This window comes from Hippocampus bargibanti, linkage group LG09 (genome assembly GCF_051943395.1).
Source record: "Hippocampus bargibanti isolate YZ-2025 linkage group LG09, ASM5194339v1, whole genome shotgun sequence".
Lineage (NCBI taxonomy): Eukaryota > Metazoa > Chordata > Actinopteri > Syngnathiformes > Syngnathidae > Hippocampus > Hippocampus bargibanti.
Genome location: NC_142742.1, coordinates 16,736,319 through 16,754,631, shown reverse-complemented (window position 1 = coordinate 16,754,631; position 18,313 = coordinate 16,736,319). Strand labels below are relative to the sequence as shown.

Here is an 18,313-nt window from a genome sequence, read left to right as displayed (position 1 = left end):
GGAGCAGCAAAATGCCCTGGTCTGTATAGCCGTAACTGTGCACACAAACAAAATTTGACTTTTGACATTTAACACATTATCGGAGTAACATGAAACACTTGGCACGCAGCATTTATGACACACCCTGGAGGAGCATTTCCAGCAGTGGGGGTCGTTTGAGGAAGGTGTGTGCATCAATGGTTTCCAACCAAGTCGTTTTGGAGTTAATAGCTGGTGGGAGGTGGGGTGATTGAAGAGCATGGAACTGCCGCCGGAGGAAGGGGAAGCAGTGATACTGGTCAAGCTACGTCAGTGCTCCCATCAATACATTTTACTAATGTACGTTCTCTGCCAAAAAAGATGGATAAACGTCTTCTCACAAGGACCAACAAAATCTTTGCATATTCTGCTGAGTTCTGCTTCACCAAAAGCTGGATGGGCTAACTAAGCCCGAAGGCAGGGCTTCACCTCTTAGGCTTTGGTTTTTACGACCCGTAGCTATTGCGGAAATTTAAAAAAGTGGCGGAATATGCTTCAATAGCAACAAGGAATGGGGCACTGATGTCATAAATCTCAACATAGACTGCAGTCTGCACTTAGGAGTCACTGTTTCTCAAATGGAAGCCATTTAAAAGGAAAACTGCTTATATATCACCAAAGTACAGCAATAATAAAATAAGCCTTTAGAATAAGTGTAACTGCAAAGTTAAGCTGCAATTAATTGGCCTGTTGGTCAGAAGTGACGTGTACAAGGTTTGGATCAATGGTGGGTACTAAAATGATGCAGAGGTTGACAATTTTTCATCAGCACTGTCACTGGGCCATTGAAGACTCAATATTTTTAACCAATGTTTTCATTCTTAAGACGGACAACGTGTGTGCAGATTTTTGACATTTTTAAATTTCAATGTAACCTACCTAAATCAACCCATGAAATCAATCTTAAAATGTGTCATGCTGACATGAATGCATAAAAAATGTGCTTTTCAACAACGAAGGGTTCAATTGCAAATAAAACAGATTATTTTGGGTTATAAACTCCCACTGAAAGAAATGCACAAAATTACTAAACATGAAAACATTAAGTGCAATAACACATTTTGGGGAATATTTTTATTACATAAATCAATTCACGCAATTTTTTCAATACTGAAAAAATGTTTGTACTCAATAACTTACCTGGTTGTGGTACAGTACAGTATTGGTCAGTTGACTTTATTTTGTAAAGGAGTCCACGTGCCGCATGTTGCCTTTCGCGGGTCTGGATTGGTCTCAAATTGGAGGTCCCAGACCATTTTTATGTCCTAATACTTTCTGTTTTCTGGCTTCTTTGGCATTTTGTCAGTAGTGTCTAGAACCCCGTGAAGGGGATACGAGTAGACAACAACCCACCAGCAGGGCTGCTCTCTGGCCCTTTGAAGGAAGAGAAACAGGACAAGCACTGCTGCAACCCTTCACAATGACCTCCAGTAAGTCACTAACGTGTATGTTTCTACTCAAACTCTGATATGTAGTCCGTGATGGTGTTCGAAGGCTGCAACTCACAGCTAAGACGGTGTGTCTGAGTGACATCATCACTCATGGCGGATTTGCAACCAGTGCTCTGGGCTACAATTGGCTTACATTGAACATATGTGACGGATATGGCCATTTCGAAACATCCCAGAGAAATTTCTTTCGCGGTGGGTAAACACATTAATGGGGAGGCATGTTTCAAGGAGGACCACGTCCAGCTCTTCATTTTTTTGGGGGGGTGGGCCAGGGTGCTACTGCAGTGAGTTAAATTTTTCATATCATCTGAATAGAACATAAAGTTGGCCCTGACAAAAGAACCTAAGATAACTGTATTAATACTGCTATGTTGAATGATTGAATGGCGATTTAAATATGATTCACACTGACATTTAGAAATTATTTTGCCATTGATTTGACGTGAAAATATAGCATTGAAGAAACAATTGGGGAGAAAAAACCGGTAAACCATTTCCAGTGTTAGGTTGCAGAATGTATTTACATTAATTACAGTTTTTGCAAGAATATTCCATACTGTTGTTTGTCTTTGACAGCGATTTTAACCATGCACACTTTGTATCACATTCAGTATGTCCACTCACAACAGGATTTGGTATTTGAGGGTACGGGGGACCCTGTTGATGACTAGGCGGCCGTCATAGCTGAGTGAGGCGAAGAGCCATGGATCGGCCGACGACCACTCAGCCGCATATACGCTGTCTTCATGCTCCTCGTAGGTGGACACCACGCTGTCCTTCAGAGGCTCCTTGCCCCTGCAACACAAGTACACACAACACGTGAAGAAGAAGCAAGCTGGAAAGACGAGACAAAATCCGTCATACCTAATACAAAATGGTCATATGATATTCCCCACTTCATCAAGCGAGCAATGATTACAGTCCATGTGAATCATGGGGGCAGGTTGCAATTATGAGGGCCTTCATATTCTGTCAGTGCAGGTCTGTGTTTATAGGCTACATGTCATGCATACCATATTTCAAACTGGATTAAAAAAAAACAAAGCAAGCAGTTTGCTTCAAACCAATAAGGTCTTGATCACATGTGGCTTTTTAATTCTTACTTTATTCATGATTAGTAATAATTATAAAATGTGAAACATATTGCACATCAGTCTATTTATTTGTAAAGGATTACTGCACAGATTCGCAATCAGATCCATATATCACGAACAATTAAAAGGATAATTCTCAAGTTTGGATAATTATGGGTGGGTTTTATTGGAAGTGCATAAAATATGACAGTTGAAACCTCAAACGTTTGAGCAAAAGATGTGTGCATGATATATGATATATGAAAGAATTCCACCGAAACGTATCACTTTAGGTGATGTTATATATACAGTGGTAAACATGCCACTACCCAGCCTTTTGTGACAAGTAGCTGTCATTAAATTGAAAACGAAGGAATTAGTGCAAAAAAAATTGTGTTAGAATCTTAAATAATCGAATAGAGGTTCAAAAGGATTCGCAAAGCGGTGCCTTCTGTTGTCATTTGTTTTACACAGCATCCACACTTCATTGATTGAAGTGAATCAATTGAAATCATTGAAATTGAACTGAAGAAAATTCACCATGACCATCCTTTTATTTTTGTGGCAAAATAGTACAGGACATTTATTGTATTGTAGCATCTCTGAAACTGAGACAACAAATGTTATAGTTGGTCATAAACAGGCTAAAACAACACATCAAACTAGTTGGCACTCAACCAAACTTCCACAGCAGAAGGGAGAAGGTTGTGCAGAGGTGTATTTTGAGCAGTTTTATTTACAAATGACACCATTTATAGACCAAATAAAAAAAATACAAAGGGCACTGTCTGAGATGGAAGTTTTCCCTACACACAGACTCACTAATGGCCCCGACTTGCTTCTATGGACGTACACAACTGTTCATTATACTCGATCTTTATAAGTACAGAAATGTTTGACAATATATTTGAAATGCTTTTCAAATGTTTTGAGATCATTGTTTGGGTTACATGTATGGCACAAACATACATTGGCCTCAAATAGTCATGAAAAATTATTTGTGTGGTCAGACTCACTCCTATCCCCCTGCGAGTATTAGGCTTCCACCGTATTAAGGTTCAGATCTGAAGGTATGAGGCAAATGTCATTGTCTCTCTCAGTTTGAAAAGAATTCAGTCTGTTGCCTGGGAAACTTGGATTTGTGAAGAGTTGATAATAGGGTCTGGGAGTCTATCATCGAGTTAACAGCTATAGCTCAGAAGTCAGAGGAGTGGGAATGCCACCGATTACCAGAATTGTATGACGTACGACCATGACAGTCTCCCATTGATAACTAAGCGAACCATACTTCAGTGTCCTTCCACCTTCTTGTGTATTTTTGGGTAATGTCCCTTAAACACCAACAGAAACCAACCAGGCCTGATATTTTGTGGAGCTTTGTGCAGGTTTGATCTGAAAATGCATTTTCTCAGAGTAAAAAATTAATCCTCGCACAGATGGCAAATGCAAGGCTATCATGTAACATTAGCATACAGCACACTTATTCAGCATGTTCTATATCTTTATTTTTATTTACCGTTCAAGATTTACATGTTTGTTTTTGATATTGAGTTTTATCAAATACATACATACATACATACATACATACATACATACATACATACATACATACATACATACATACATACATACATACATACATACATACATAACATACAATTAAGATTTTAACCTCATTGTCGTCAAATGAGTGGTTAGTAGCTTTTAGGTGCAAATGTACTGCCGATTGAGGCCCACTAGTATTATCCCTGCGATGTTGATAAAGTCTTTTTTTGAGAATTTGTTGAGTCTCCCCAATGTACTGCTCTTTACAATTTTCATTCTTACAATGTATGGAATAAACTACATTACTTTGTTTTTCATTTGGTAGCCTATCTTTTGGATGCACTAATTTTTGCCTTAACGTGTTTATCGGTTTGAAATAAGTAGGGATTTTATGTTGCCAAAGGACTCTTTGTAATTTTTCAGAAACTCCTGCAATGTACGGTACTGCTACTCCCCTCCTTTTAGAATCTTGAGAATTATTGGTTTCGTTCGCTATTCTTTCTTTCTGACATTTGTTGAATGACCACTGAGGGTACCCACAGTTAGTGAGTGCTCTCCTGATATGTTTTGACTCCTTTTCTCTACCTTCAGTGCTAGTTGGTATTAGTTTAGCCCTATGCTGGAGGGTTCTGATAACTCCTAGTTTATGTTGTAAAGGGTGGTTAGAGTCAAAAAGTAAGTATTGGTCAGTGTGCGTAGCCTTCCTAAAGACTTCTGTTTTTAGCGCTCTGTCCTCTTTTATAATTACTTTACAATCCAAGAAGGCTAGTTGGTTCTCTTGAATGTCCTCACGAGTAAATTTAATGTTGAAGTCTACAGAGTTGAGATGATCTGTGAAGGATTGAATTTCTTGTTTCTTAATTGTGACAAAAGTATCGTCCACATATCTAAACCAGTGTCTAGGTTTTGTCCCTGGGAAGGATGTGAGGGCCTGTTTCTCCATCTCTTCCATGTAAAGATTAGCCACTATGGGTGAAACTGGTGAGCCCATAGCACAACCATGGATTTGTTTATAAAATTTTTCCCGAAATAGAAAATACGTAGTATTAAGGCAGATTTCTAATAATTGGCAGATGTGATCCGGTTTCAGTTTGGTTCTTTCATGCAGAGAAACATCCGCCAGCAGCCTCGTCCTCACCACTGAGACTGCTGCTGGGGTTGGGACAGATGTAAAGAGAGAAGTCACATCGTATGATGCCAAAGTTTCCTCAGGTTCCAATATGAGGTCTTTGATCCTCTCTACAAACCCTGTGGTGTTCTCTACGTGGTATTCTGTGTTACCAACCAACGGAGCTAAAATAGTTTTTAAATATTTGGCTACATTGTATGTAGCCAATAATTCTCAAGATTCTAAAAGGAGGGGAGTAGCAGTACCGTACATTGCAGGAGTTTCTGAAAAATTACAAAGAGTCCTTTGGCAACATAAAATCCCTACTTATTTCAAACCGATAAACACGTTAAGGCAAAAATTAGTGCATCCAAAAGATAGGCTACCAAATGAAAAACAAAGTAATGTAGTTTATTCCATACATTGTAAGAATGAAAATTGTAAAGAGCAGTACATTGGGGAGACTCAACAAATTCTCAAAAAAAGACTTTATCAACATCGCAGGGATAATACTAGTGGGCCTCAATCGGCAGTACATTTGCACCTAAAAGCTACTAACCACTCATTTGACGACAATGAGGTTAAAATCTTAGCGAAAGAACATAGATGGTTTGAAAGGGGGGTAAAAGAGGCGATTCTTATAAAACAACAAAATCCTTCATTAAACCGGTCTGGTGGTGTGAGGTTCAATTTGGATCGTTCATACAATAGCCTGCTCAGGCAAAACAGGTTAGGCAACTTTCGCAATGCTGATGAGGGTCGTTATGCTGATGAGGTGATACCGGGGGGAGTGGGTGTAATAGGCCAATCGGTAGTCAGGAATGTAGGAACAATCAGTGGGGCCACAGGGGGGGGTCCCGCGCCCCCCCCCCCCCCCCCCCCCCAACCTGAGAGTAGGGACCTATCATAGCTGTGTCCGCCGCCACCAGGTCTGGACATTAGGGATATACAAATGGGGCCGATACGACCAGTCAGACTTTAGTTCGCTGACGAAGCCTCTTTGTGACTTTTATAATTGGTGTTTCTTGTTCTTTGTTATGCATGTTATGGCTGGTGCGACCCATATTGAGAAGCAATTTATAGTTAAAATATGGTGGCTCAACATTTCTTTTCAAAACACAAGGTCATACAGTATGTTTTATGTATTTATTTTTATTAATTATCTTTTCAGGTGAAGGTAAGGTGCAAATCACATAAGTTGTTCGCATGCTTAATCGTTTACCTTTGCTAGACTTTTTTCAGCTCGCTAAATACCAATATGTACCATACATTATCCTTAATGTTATGTCTGGCCTCACTCATGTTATTTTAGTGACACAAACCTATGATAAAAACCCACATGTCTGTGTAGATTCTCAAGAAACTCCACTAATGAATGTCGAATCCTTCATTCATCATGTCACGGTGCATGATGCTAATTGCAAAGACTGATGCTTGCCCCAATGTGATTTGGGCACACAAATAAATATTCGCTCTTTGTGATGATTCTTTGAAAAAAGTTGGTTTTCCTTTCAAGCTTCGGCATTCCACTATTTTGACACACGAGGCGATGATGTGAAATTGCAGTTTGACCCTTCTCATTTAATTTCTCATGAATTGCAACTGAAACATCTTTTGACTGACAAATGTTTTTCTTACTTATCCTCCTGAGGGTTGTCCTCCCCTTCGCTGAGATCCTCGTCATCTACCAAATGGCCAAATGGCTCGGAGGAAATCGAAACCATGTTGGAGAGGATGAGACGGCTGTCACTGCTGGCTGTCAAGACCAGTTGGTCGTGGCTGTGGTTATAACGGACGCTCCACACCCTATGAGCAAATGTAGGGATTTAGCATTTAACAAAAGTCATCACAAATGCAACAACTAAAAAAGTTTGACAATGCATGGACAAAAGTATTGTGAGTATAATCGAGGGAATGATTACGGTAGATATCTGGCCAGAGATTTCCTTGTCCGAGAGTTACGATGCTCACACCCGCTCAAGTTTTACTCTGTTGTAACATTACACCATTCCCAACCTGCATTGTTCTAGTTAGCGGGTCCAAAAAAGCCAGTTTTTCTTATTGAGACCCAAAATTTAGAGATTACCATAATTTGACCAAAGATGGCATTGCATCAACTATGTATGTATATCACTACCCTCACATATCCAGCATTGGTGGTGATGAAAGGGCATCGTAAAAGGAGCATCTTTTGTATCTTTGTTTCTCACAGCGGTAATCAAAACAAAACCATAAATAAATAAATAAATAAATACAACATGTACATGCCATTGTGCTGCCTAAAACATTTGCTACCTTGGTGAGGAGCTCCGAGGTGGTTACGATTATTATCATCAGTTGACTTTTCCCGATGTTTCTTAATCCAATTATTTATGATACAGAGACAAGCTCATTTCAATTGTTTGCATCTTTTTCACTCTGGTTGTAAATGTGTTTCCCTCCCATGGTAATTTTTAACTTTTTAATCTCTGTCTGCCTTTCCGTGTGGTTGTGTCTCTCACTCCCTTCAACTCTGTCAGTTAGGGCACTGCTCAAACGTGCAGCCGCCGCTCCCTCACAAGGAGGGATTGAGGGATCTCCACGCCGTCAGCTATGGCCATGCTATTCCTCTTGCGTCTCAAATCAGCCTGCCATGCAAATACTAAAAAAAAAACAACAGACGCACATTCCTGCTTATGCTCATGATAAGAGCAGCGGAGGTATCTCACATATACATTAACAGCCATTAATAGATATTTACACATGAGGTCAAAATAGCAGACTGTTAGTTGAACAATAAAAAATAAAATAAAATAAAATAAAACAGTGGAGACGAGAAATCTTACATGCAAACATGGGCCTATCATCGATTAGAAATATGCAGCAATCTGCATTGAGTCAAGTCAATCTTTCTTTTGAGAAGATGCAACGTCGACGACGAGTGTGTGTATATGGCTTAATCATGTAGGAGTTGTGTGCTGCAGGAGAAGATTGGTTTAAATCCAGGCACGTACACATCTTTTAATCTTATACAGGAGAGGGTCTCTCACGCACACACACACACACCGACACACGCGCGCACACACACACACACATTTTCACACTACTGCAGTACACCGTGTTCAGCTCTTGGAAGTGCCTGCAGCTTCACAGAGCAGCGGCTGGGCTGAAGCACAACCGAGGCGCATTGTGCCGACAACGGTTAAACCTTTGCTGTCAAAAGGAGTAACTGCCTATTTAAAATGTAATTAGCGTATAACTACATTTTATTGCACCAGAAGTACTTAGGGCATTCAATTATTTAGAAGATAAAGCCATTAATAAAATAAGACACCAACCAACAGTGGAGCAGGGGATTTTTCATTGTCCTCAGCGTAGTTTTTGCATTCACCCAGGAAAAAAAAAAGAAAAAAAATAATTTTATGCTTTGGGGAAATTTAGTTTTCATGAATTTATAGGTTATTTTCTCTATATTATCAACGGGGTGATTGTAACAGTCATTTTCAAGTTCAAAACGGTCAAAACATTGGACAACTTATTTCATTAATTCATTGGAATTCAAGCTAAAATCTTATCACAAGAGCAGTCAGTATACCTCATTATACCCTTAAAGGACAACTGACGTCACTTTTTTGTTTTTTAACTGACACCAGAAAAACGCTTTATAGCATCTAAAATACCCAAAACATGCAGTATGATATTTTTAGTCAAATGCAAAACACCAATAAAAAGGACTTAAAGTGTCCAAAATCTGCAAAAAAATGATCTGCGAATTGGGCATTTTCAGAAAGTCCCGCCCCCAGTTCGTGACGTCACACCAAGACGTCTTGCATTGCTAGTGAATCAAAACAATGGCTTCGGATTCGGAGAATATGCTTTCTTGTTGGCGACCTCCTGTGGCCACCTCCATTTCCACAGGCTGATAAATTCCTTATATGGCGCTTGGACGCCCTCTTCTGGCCTTCTGGCGGCTTTTGGGTGCAACATGAGGTCCCCAGACCAAACACGTACAGCAAAATACATTGACATGATGAAAGGACCACTACAATGCGTCTTTATTACAGTAAAGGGCGGTCCTTTAGTGACGTCACGTACAGACTCGTCACAACTCAAAAACAAGACTTCCGGAATATTCAGCGCGCGTCTATATGCGGTGGAACCTTTGTAAAATACGCTCAGTAGAAGTCATTTAAAGCCATTTTACAAATTATGGACACAACTTGGAGCCGTCGGTTGTCCTTTAATTAACAAAGGTTGGGACATTGTGGACATTGTAAAAGAACAAATATGCAATGATTTTCATATGTTGTTCAATCGGTATTTAATTAACTGCTAAGCTAAACTATGTTTTATCACTAAATATTTCATCTTGATGTAATATATTCCTAAAAAGCTGGAACAAGTGGCAAAAAAGGCAGATCTTTAAGGAATGCCCATCAAACACCTGTTTACAGCACCACGCAGGTGAACATGCAGCCTAACTTGGAACAGGTGGGCACCACGAATGGGAATAAAAGGATCCTCTCAAAATTACTCTATTCAAAAGCAAAAATGGGGTGAGGGTGAACAACAGCCTAAAAATTCGAAGCAAACAATCAAGTTGATCAGTTTCAACATAAAATTTGTCTTTACGTTGTATTGAATGGGTTATTGGTTATTGGTTTATTCACCTTTTATTCATGCTGAATATGTGTTGCACACCCTGTTGGCAGCATGTGTAAAAGTGGTAGAGTGCTCATTTTTATTTTTTGGGGGTATACTGCAAGCGTTTAATAAAATTTGCAGTGAATTAGAAGCCGGAAAAAAACTGTTGTTAGAGGAAAGAAACGCATTGCTAGAACCATTTGGTGCAAGCCAAAAATTGTTTGGTTTGGTTTGATTACAACAACTTGACGTCAAAAGAAAATTTAATTTTAGTGCTATTTTATAGCAGTGGTTTTATTTTGCCCATCTTTGGTCCTTGTATCCTTACAGACCTACACCAGTGATACCTTCAAGCAGTAGTTAATGAATTGGTTAAGTTATAAATGAATTATTTCATGATTAAATATTTAGCAGTGTAAGAAGTGATTTAATTTTGAGTTAGTGGATAAGAAATCAAGTTTGATTGCAGAGAAACATTTTTTACAGCCATGTGTTAAGCATGTTTTTTCCACCTGAGAAATTTGTTATTTTCATTGCACACACAACTTATAAAACAATCCGGCTCATGAACTGTAAACACCTCTCATGTCCTACTAGGACTAAATCATCCAAATGCTAACCAAATGACATTCAACTACACCTATGCCTGATTATCTTACTGGGATTGTCCAACTAAATTGTCCATGCAAAAATGAAGGGTTGAGACAGTGAGTCACAGTGACTCTCAGGGACACACCGTGGCAGTGGCATATTTTAAGGGCAAAACCATTTTTGACACACAGTCGCACACACATACCCCGACAGATAGACAAACGTGCATTTACAAACACATGCATGTTTGGATACACTCAGTCTACCCACCAATGTGAGTGCTCCTCCAGAGTTTTGATGGGTTCCTGGATGTTGCGGACATCCCAGAACTTCACCTTGCAGTCATCTCCACAGCTGGCCAGGTAATACTGCCTGTTTGGATTGAAGTCCAGGTCTCGCACGAGTTGGCCATGTGCGTTATCGATACAGTAAATCTGACTGAGAGGAGAGAGAAAGAGAGATAGATTTGAGGACGAAGGTTAAAATAAATATGAAAGGTTTTGGTTAAATGACATTTGAAGGTAAAGATGAATGGATCAGGAAATAAGAAGGAATGCCTATGAAGAGCAATTTTGAAAATGATATGGATAAAATGGCAGTGGAGGGGAGGGAGGAGTAGTGGTTTTAAAAGAACAATAAAAACACAGAGAGAATGATTCAAACTGTTCAGACATTCCCAGGAGTGAATCTGTCAACCAAGGCCAGGCTCAATAAAGAGGCTGACATCCCGGATTGGTTTATTATAAAGGCAACTCCATAGCCTTGAGTTCCTGCCAGTTTGAAGTTAATATTATGACATGACAATGAAACAGGGAAGCTATGCATTGTGTCTGCGTCCATCTTCATGGTCACATTCTACTTCTTTAAACACGTTCGCCTCCTATGCTACTGAAACGAGATAGTTGAAACACATAGACCTTATTCACTGTCCGCTGAAAGAGATCGATTCAATGACAAAGGAAATTATGGGTCCAATACCAGGAACTGTATGGGGTACAGATATTGAAGTCCATACACCCAAAAGTGACAAAGTGAAAACGGATACGGGTATCGAGGGACATTTCAATAACACGATGCATTTGGTTATTGCCTATATATATACTTGTGTTATTTTGTGGAATGTTACAGGCACATACTAGCCACACTAGTAAAAAACTATCACAAAATCAAATTTTTACATTTTTACGTGATACGTTTCCATCCATCCATTTTCAATGTCACTTCTAATCAAGCTAAAAGGGGCTAAGCATTTGGCAGAACTACTCGTAGTAATAGGTAGCGAAGCATCGAACAAAACAAAATACAATTGTTGATACTGGAGTATTGACCAAGTTACCTGTATTTAAATTCTTGGGGACGACCAAATGATTGTTATGCGCTTTTGCCGCAGAATGTCATGAATTATCAATGCTGGTTTGTCAGTGTTCCTTTACTTTGAGATCTGAGCATGTCATAAACAAGTAGATAAACAACGATTCAATGTATAGCTAATATGAGATTTTTTTAGGTTACTACATTTTCTGCAGTACACTACTTTAAATAAGAACTTATTAATGAAATGGAAGATGCTCCCAACAACTCTTATTTCTTCTTTGAGCATGAATGAATAAAACAAACAAGCCACCACAACAAAAAGCAAACTTTATTTCTTCAAAACCATTTCCTCTCCAGGCTCGCCTAATAAAGCTCAGCTCGGCTGGGTTATGTTCAGCGGAGTGGAAAGCCTCAAGTGTTATGGCCCAGCTGGATGCCGACAGCAGATAGCTAGCTAGCTCGTCACCCCTCTGATCACATTAGGCAATTAACATGCTAATTAAAAATCTCATTAAAATAAGGGAGGAATAAGACAATGACCCGGGGCAAACTGCTGGGCTTCAATTAGGTCAAGACAGCTAGAAGCTTTTGTATGCCTCTGCGACAAAATGTCTAATAACAAGTACATAGAGGGGAGAGTGGATATGAATTATTCAAGTTTTGGACTATGCAGCCCATTGTAAATCGAGCATACATTGAAACAATAATCCCTGTCAAAAGGTCAATGTTTTCATTTAGGTTTTATGGTGCACTATACATTATCTAGATTCCCAAAATGCTTGGTGCTCAAATTATTGGGATTTCTTGTGAAGCTGTAGAATATTTAATGCATTCAAATAAATCCAAGCATCATGGAGTTGATTTGCACGTTATGCTATGATCAATGCATTGTTGCTACGCAGTGTAATGTATTGGAGAAATAAAATCAATTACTGTATCTTCCAGTGTCTCAGGCCTACTCAGAAGCCTTGATTTTCCTCAAAAGATGACTTGACACCTTATATGCAGATGTGCCTTATATGTGAAGTAATATTGAGCCGTGTGTAACCCCAGCCTCTACTGGAGCACCTTATAATGTGGTGTATATATTATATTTGGAAAACGTTTTTCATTTATTGGGAGTGCACCTTATATTCCGGTGCGCCTTATATATGGAAACAGTTTGAAGACACACCATTTAATGAGGGTGAACCTTATACTCCGGTGCGCCTTTTACACCAGAAAATATGATTTTTGATTGCACAGCAATTGAAAATCAAACATTATGAAAATGATTAACACTGTTCATTTTCTAAATTTAACGTGTACAACAAAAGTATCAAATCATGATTCGATTGTACGGTCAGATCAAAAATACAAAACGTCAGAAAAGGCCACAAGACTGATCTTTCATCTTAAATAGCTTTTGACAGGGAGGTTTGGGGACGACGAGGCTAACACCTGCATATTGCTTTTCAAGGGAAATGCTCAGCTTCCTTCTTAGTTGTCGTGACACGTGTCTCACCGTTTCATGTAATGAATAAAGACCGCTGTCAAGATCATTGTCTGTATTCCGTCAACATTTCAAAAGTCACCTTTAGAAGGTAAATCTGAAAAAAGCATTAGCACTCTTTCCTGAGTTTTCATGTTATGTCCTTTCCATTTTTATTTTCATCCATGTAGCATATGTCACACTGCTACAGAATGTTGCGACAGGTCGTAAAGCAGCGGTGACGTCACGACCGCAGGTAGACTAAGATGGTGGCACAATAAACACGTTGACTAAGCAACTCTCCTCTCTCATTCCTCCGGACACAACATTGGCGACGAAGATGGACTTCTACAGCAGCTCCCCTCCCCTCGTTTCTCGCGCTCCCCGGTGAGCCACCAGTCCCGTGGTCCCGCTGGTATGACTCGTTTACGACGTATCTGACGGCGACCGGACTAAACGAGGCAAGCGAAGCACGCCGAACGGCTATGCTAATACACAGTTTAGGTAGTGAGGGGCAGCGCATTTTTCGCTCTCTTGGACCCGCGAAGACATACAGGGATTGTGTCACTTTATTGGCCCGACATTTCACCCCACCTCAGGGCGTGATTGTCCGGCGGATTGCCTTCCGTCAACGACGGCAACGAACAGGCGAGTCGGTACACCACTACGTTGCCGACTTGCGGTGTTTAGCGGGCCTCTGTAAATTCGGCCGCTTGGAGGAGGAAATGATTAGGGATCAACTCGCCGAGCACACGATTGATCCCAAACTACGGGAGAAACTGTTATTGTCCCCTGACGACCTCCCACTATCGAAGGCTGTGGAGATGGCGTTCCAATTGGAGAACGCAGCACAACTAACGGCTCGGCTTGTGAACCCACCCACACCTTCACACTCTCCCGCATTGGCACAGATTGTTGCTCCAACCTCGCCACTCCCAGAAGCCACCGCCACCTACGACTCCACCTCTACATACGACGGTGCAGAGATAAATGTGGCCAGACGTCAAGGGGCCGATGCACGCACGCCTTGTGCCAACTGTGGGTCAGCCTCGCACCCCACACGTGCGCCCACTTGCAGAGCCACCGGACAACGATGCCAACGCTGCGGGAAGATGAATCATTTCGCAAGGATGTGCCGCTCTGCTCCCACCTTCACTTACGACCGTACCGAGATAAATGTCGTCAGACATCAACGGGCCAACACACGCAGACCTTGTGCCAACTGTGGTTCTTCCTGGCACCCCACACGCGCGCCAACTTGCAAAGCCATTGGACAGAGATGCCAGCACTGCGGAAGGAGGAACCACTTCGCCAGGATGTGCCGCTCTGCTCCCACGTCAACATACCCGCCACGCCGCTCACCAGATCAGCCGAGGCGAACCACCATCCACTGCGTGGGCTCGCGCGCCAAGCCATTCAAGTGGTGCACAGTGGAACTGGATGGAGTGAGCTTACCACTCCTGCTCGACACGGCAGCCTCCAGGTCACTGTTGAACGTGTCCACAGTTCGACGGCTATTTCCTCATCTCCAGATCGAGGCCAACGCTGAGGACTTGTTTGGCTATGGCCAAACTAAGATTGGTATGGTGGGCACTGCCACCTTCACAGTGCGCTATGGCTCGAGGACTCTCCCCCCCTTCACCTTCCAAATATCCCGTCATGGCGCCAACCTCTTGGGCTTGGACTTGTTTTGTGCACTCGGCTTTTCCATCTCTGACAATGCGGGTGCCACAATTCACCCCCAGGCCAACGGGGGTGGAGAAAGCTCCAACCAAGCAGACGGCCTGCCCTACTCTTCCTCAGCCAGCAGAGGGCCCAACGAGAAGCGCCGGACGAAGCAACGCACACTTACTGTGTCGGACTGGGTCCGCATTCGCCGGCCGTGCTGCTCTCACAAATTGGACTCATTCTGGACAGCACCAGTCCAGATTACCACCCAAAGCGGACCGACCACCTTCTGTCTGGCTGACGGGTCGCGTTGGCATGCCAGCCGCCTAAGGAGAGTGGCGGCACCGACCCCCTCGAACGACTTCTCAAGCAAAGACTACTGACGTCCTGTCACACATCAGAGAACACCGATGGGACACCTCGAAGAGCGTCGTGAACCAGCCGTGCCCGTGGGGCCAGAGCCTCGGCCATCTCGCGTTCGCCTTTGCCCTTTGGTAATTTGGACAATTATCACATATTTTGAATATTCAGACCCTAGCCAGTGCTTAGCCTATCGCGTGGCAGAATAACCCACACGGCTAAGCAGGGAAACCGGCAGTCTACCCGGTTTCCCTTGTTACAAAGTGTTTTTGGTTCCTTCAGGGAGGGGGGGTAAATGTAGCATATGTCACACTGCTACAGAATGTTGCGACAGGTCGTAAAGCAGCGGTGACGTCACGACCGCAGGTAGATTAAGATGGTGGCACAATAAACACGTTGACAAAGCAACTCTCCTCCTCTCATTCCTCCGGACACAACAATCCATCCATCTATCGATTTTCAAGATTGTTTTGGTGCTACTAACCAGTTTCAGGGGGAGACATATTTTCAAAGATGGGCAAATAAAAGTAATCAATTCCTAACATGACTCAACATTATCTATCATTCAACGGGATTCAAAGTTTTAAGACAAAGATGCTGTGTCACTTTGACTGACTTTGACTTTGATTCTCTGAAGAATTGAGTGTTTGTCAGCATACAGTTGTTGTCTGAGCAGAGTTGAACATAATATTCTGGTGATAAAGCTTTGCATTGTGTCACTGTTCCTTGCTGCTGATATGAATCGATTAAGGCTAGCAACAATAAGGGGTTTGCCTTAACCAGAATCATAATCATCTTTATTGCCAAGTATGTAGAACACACAAGGAATTTGTTTCCGGTAGAACACGCTGCACTAGTATCATCATCAATAAATTGCATGTTCCGTTTGGGCGACTGTTCCAAGAGTTAATGGCTTGGGGTAAGAAGCTGTTTAAATGTATGCTGCAATTCGGGAGCTTTTGGCCCACCTTGAACTCCTGCCGACTTCTGCTGTAAATGCATGAGCACAACGTCACTGGAACCTACTGGTGGATCATGTCTGCAATTGGTGTATTGCAATTATGTGTACTTATGTCCTCTTTTGTGCTCATTTTCAATTTGTTTGCACAATTGCGCTAAGTGAGTCAGGATTTTTGAAACTATCTGCAAAGCAGTCTCAATGAGATAGTGTTCAATGATTTCACAAACAAAAAGTGGTTAATCCAAAACAATTGGCACTTTGCGAATCAAAACTGTCTGTCAGAACTAAAAGAGCTCCTACGTTAGAGATGACTTCAGTTTTACTTAAAATATCAATTTCGTGTTTAATTTTGAACCTGAGCCACATGATTTATTCACAGGGTTCTCTCTCCTGTGTAAAAGCTGTGACCCTGGGCTCAAGGGTGGCTTGTGTTTAACCCATTCCACCGTGGAATGGAACGTGCCTGCCATGTGAAAAGGAAATGGAGCAAAAAATTGGGTTAGTTTCGCCTTTTCTCTCTCCGGTGTCACAAAGCAATCCCCACTACACACACATGAACACAAAGCAACACGCTCACACATCCACTCCCTAGGCTCCAGCTAAGAGTGGAGAGACCTGGGATGTTTTTTTTCTCTTTTTTTAATGTGAGTAAGTGTGTGTTTGTATGAGTGTGGGGGATTAAAGTTGTGTTCTGTCTAAGTCACCAAACACACCCAATCTACTGTCACTCAGCCAGCAAGGCTGGGTGTGTGTGATGGGGGTTGATGGGGGAACAGGGGACCTATTACACACACTGTTAGGCACTGGCAGATAAAAAACTGGGGAAACACGCTCACAAATACTGTTGTGTTTAAATGTGGAAAACACTAAAGTAGAGCAGCAAACACTCACTCGCGCAACTGTGCCTCCATCATATCAGCGAACATTACAGAGGTGTTCATTATTTATTTAGAAACCCTTACCTTAAGGACTTAAACTTGTGTGAGTCTTGATATTTGGTGACTTTTCAGTCAACCTTTGTCTGTCCAAAAGACAAGACAGTTTCCATATTGTGACTGGATGAACAAATTCCACAGGAATACAGGGTACATATAACTTCCTACTGGTGTAGTCTAGCCGATAAATCTCTTTGCTGAGGGAATCGACTGGAACAGACGGTCAAAGTCACACACACACACACACACACACACACACACACACACACACACACACACACACACACACACACACACACACACACACACACACACACACACACACACACACACGTCTCTGTTTCTATGACAACTGCTCTGAGAACGGATGGGGAGAAGGAAAAGAAAAATCGAACGGGTAGAGCAATCATTTTATTGCTGTTCGAAATTAAAGCCTGGCTTTGAGATTGGGCTAGCACACAAGGTTGACAGGATGGCATGTTTGGAGGGAGGTACATCAGATGGTAGGAAATAATTATGAAGAATGATAAACAGGTATACAAACAGATAAGGATGGCGAATTGTCTCTGGGTTGATGGAAAGTAATTAATTAAGATTTAATTGCAACCCCTCCACACATTGTGACTAAAAAATGTTAGATTTTAAAACATAATAAATGTTTCTGTTAAAAGCATGTCTTCTTGTGATATTTAAAGTTGAAATATACCGAAATTGCAAACAGACAGGGATCCCAGCCACGGGAAATTAACACAGCGGAAACGACGTCACCAGATCCCAGCCAATGTCAATTAAAATAGTGAAAATGACATCACCGTTCCGCTATCACTCTTGTGTAGTATACATATCTCTCTTCTACGACATTTTTACAATGTGACAAATGTGATGATGTTTAGCGCAAGTTGACTGGTGAAAAGCGCGGTAAGCGAGCATACAGTGAGACCTCAACTTACGAACTTAATTGCTTCCCAGACAGAGTGTGTAAGGCGAAAAGTGTGTATCTAAAAAAAAAATCCCACAGTCATGTGTGATGTACATGTGTTTGTTCAAGGTATACATGCCTTCAGCATTACTTATTTCTTGATATTCAATACGCACATTTTCAAGATACAGTGTTGCCTTTCTGTTTCCTATTTTGGTTATTGTGGATACACTATCTGTGATTTTTATTTGTGAACCTGACATATCTATCTGCATT

General features: G+C 41.5%; 1 protein-coding gene across 2 annotated transcripts in view; it reads right to left on the bottom strand.

Moving 5' to 3' along the window:
- Positions 1–1,075: 1,075 nt before the first annotated feature.
- The window catches only part of eipr1 (EARP complex and GARP complex interacting protein 1), a 55,696-nt gene continuing 38,458 nt past the window's right edge, over positions 1,076–18,313 (bottom strand). The window contains exons 7-10 of one of the 2 annotated variants that reach the window (XM_089005063.1): positions 10,680–10,847; positions 6,834–7,001; positions 2,094–2,264; positions 1,076–1,392 (exon numbers count right to left, since the gene is read on the bottom strand). In XM_089005063.1, the coding sequence (XP_088861189.1) occupies positions 1,284–1,392; positions 2,094–2,264; positions 6,834–7,001; positions 10,680–10,847 (616 nt within the window). In that variant the 3' untranslated portion in view covers positions 1,076–1,283. Of the gene's footprint in view, positions 2,265–6,833; positions 7,002–10,679; positions 10,848–18,313 lie in introns of both variants that reach the window. The other variant, XM_089005064.1, reaches the window with a different exon arrangement.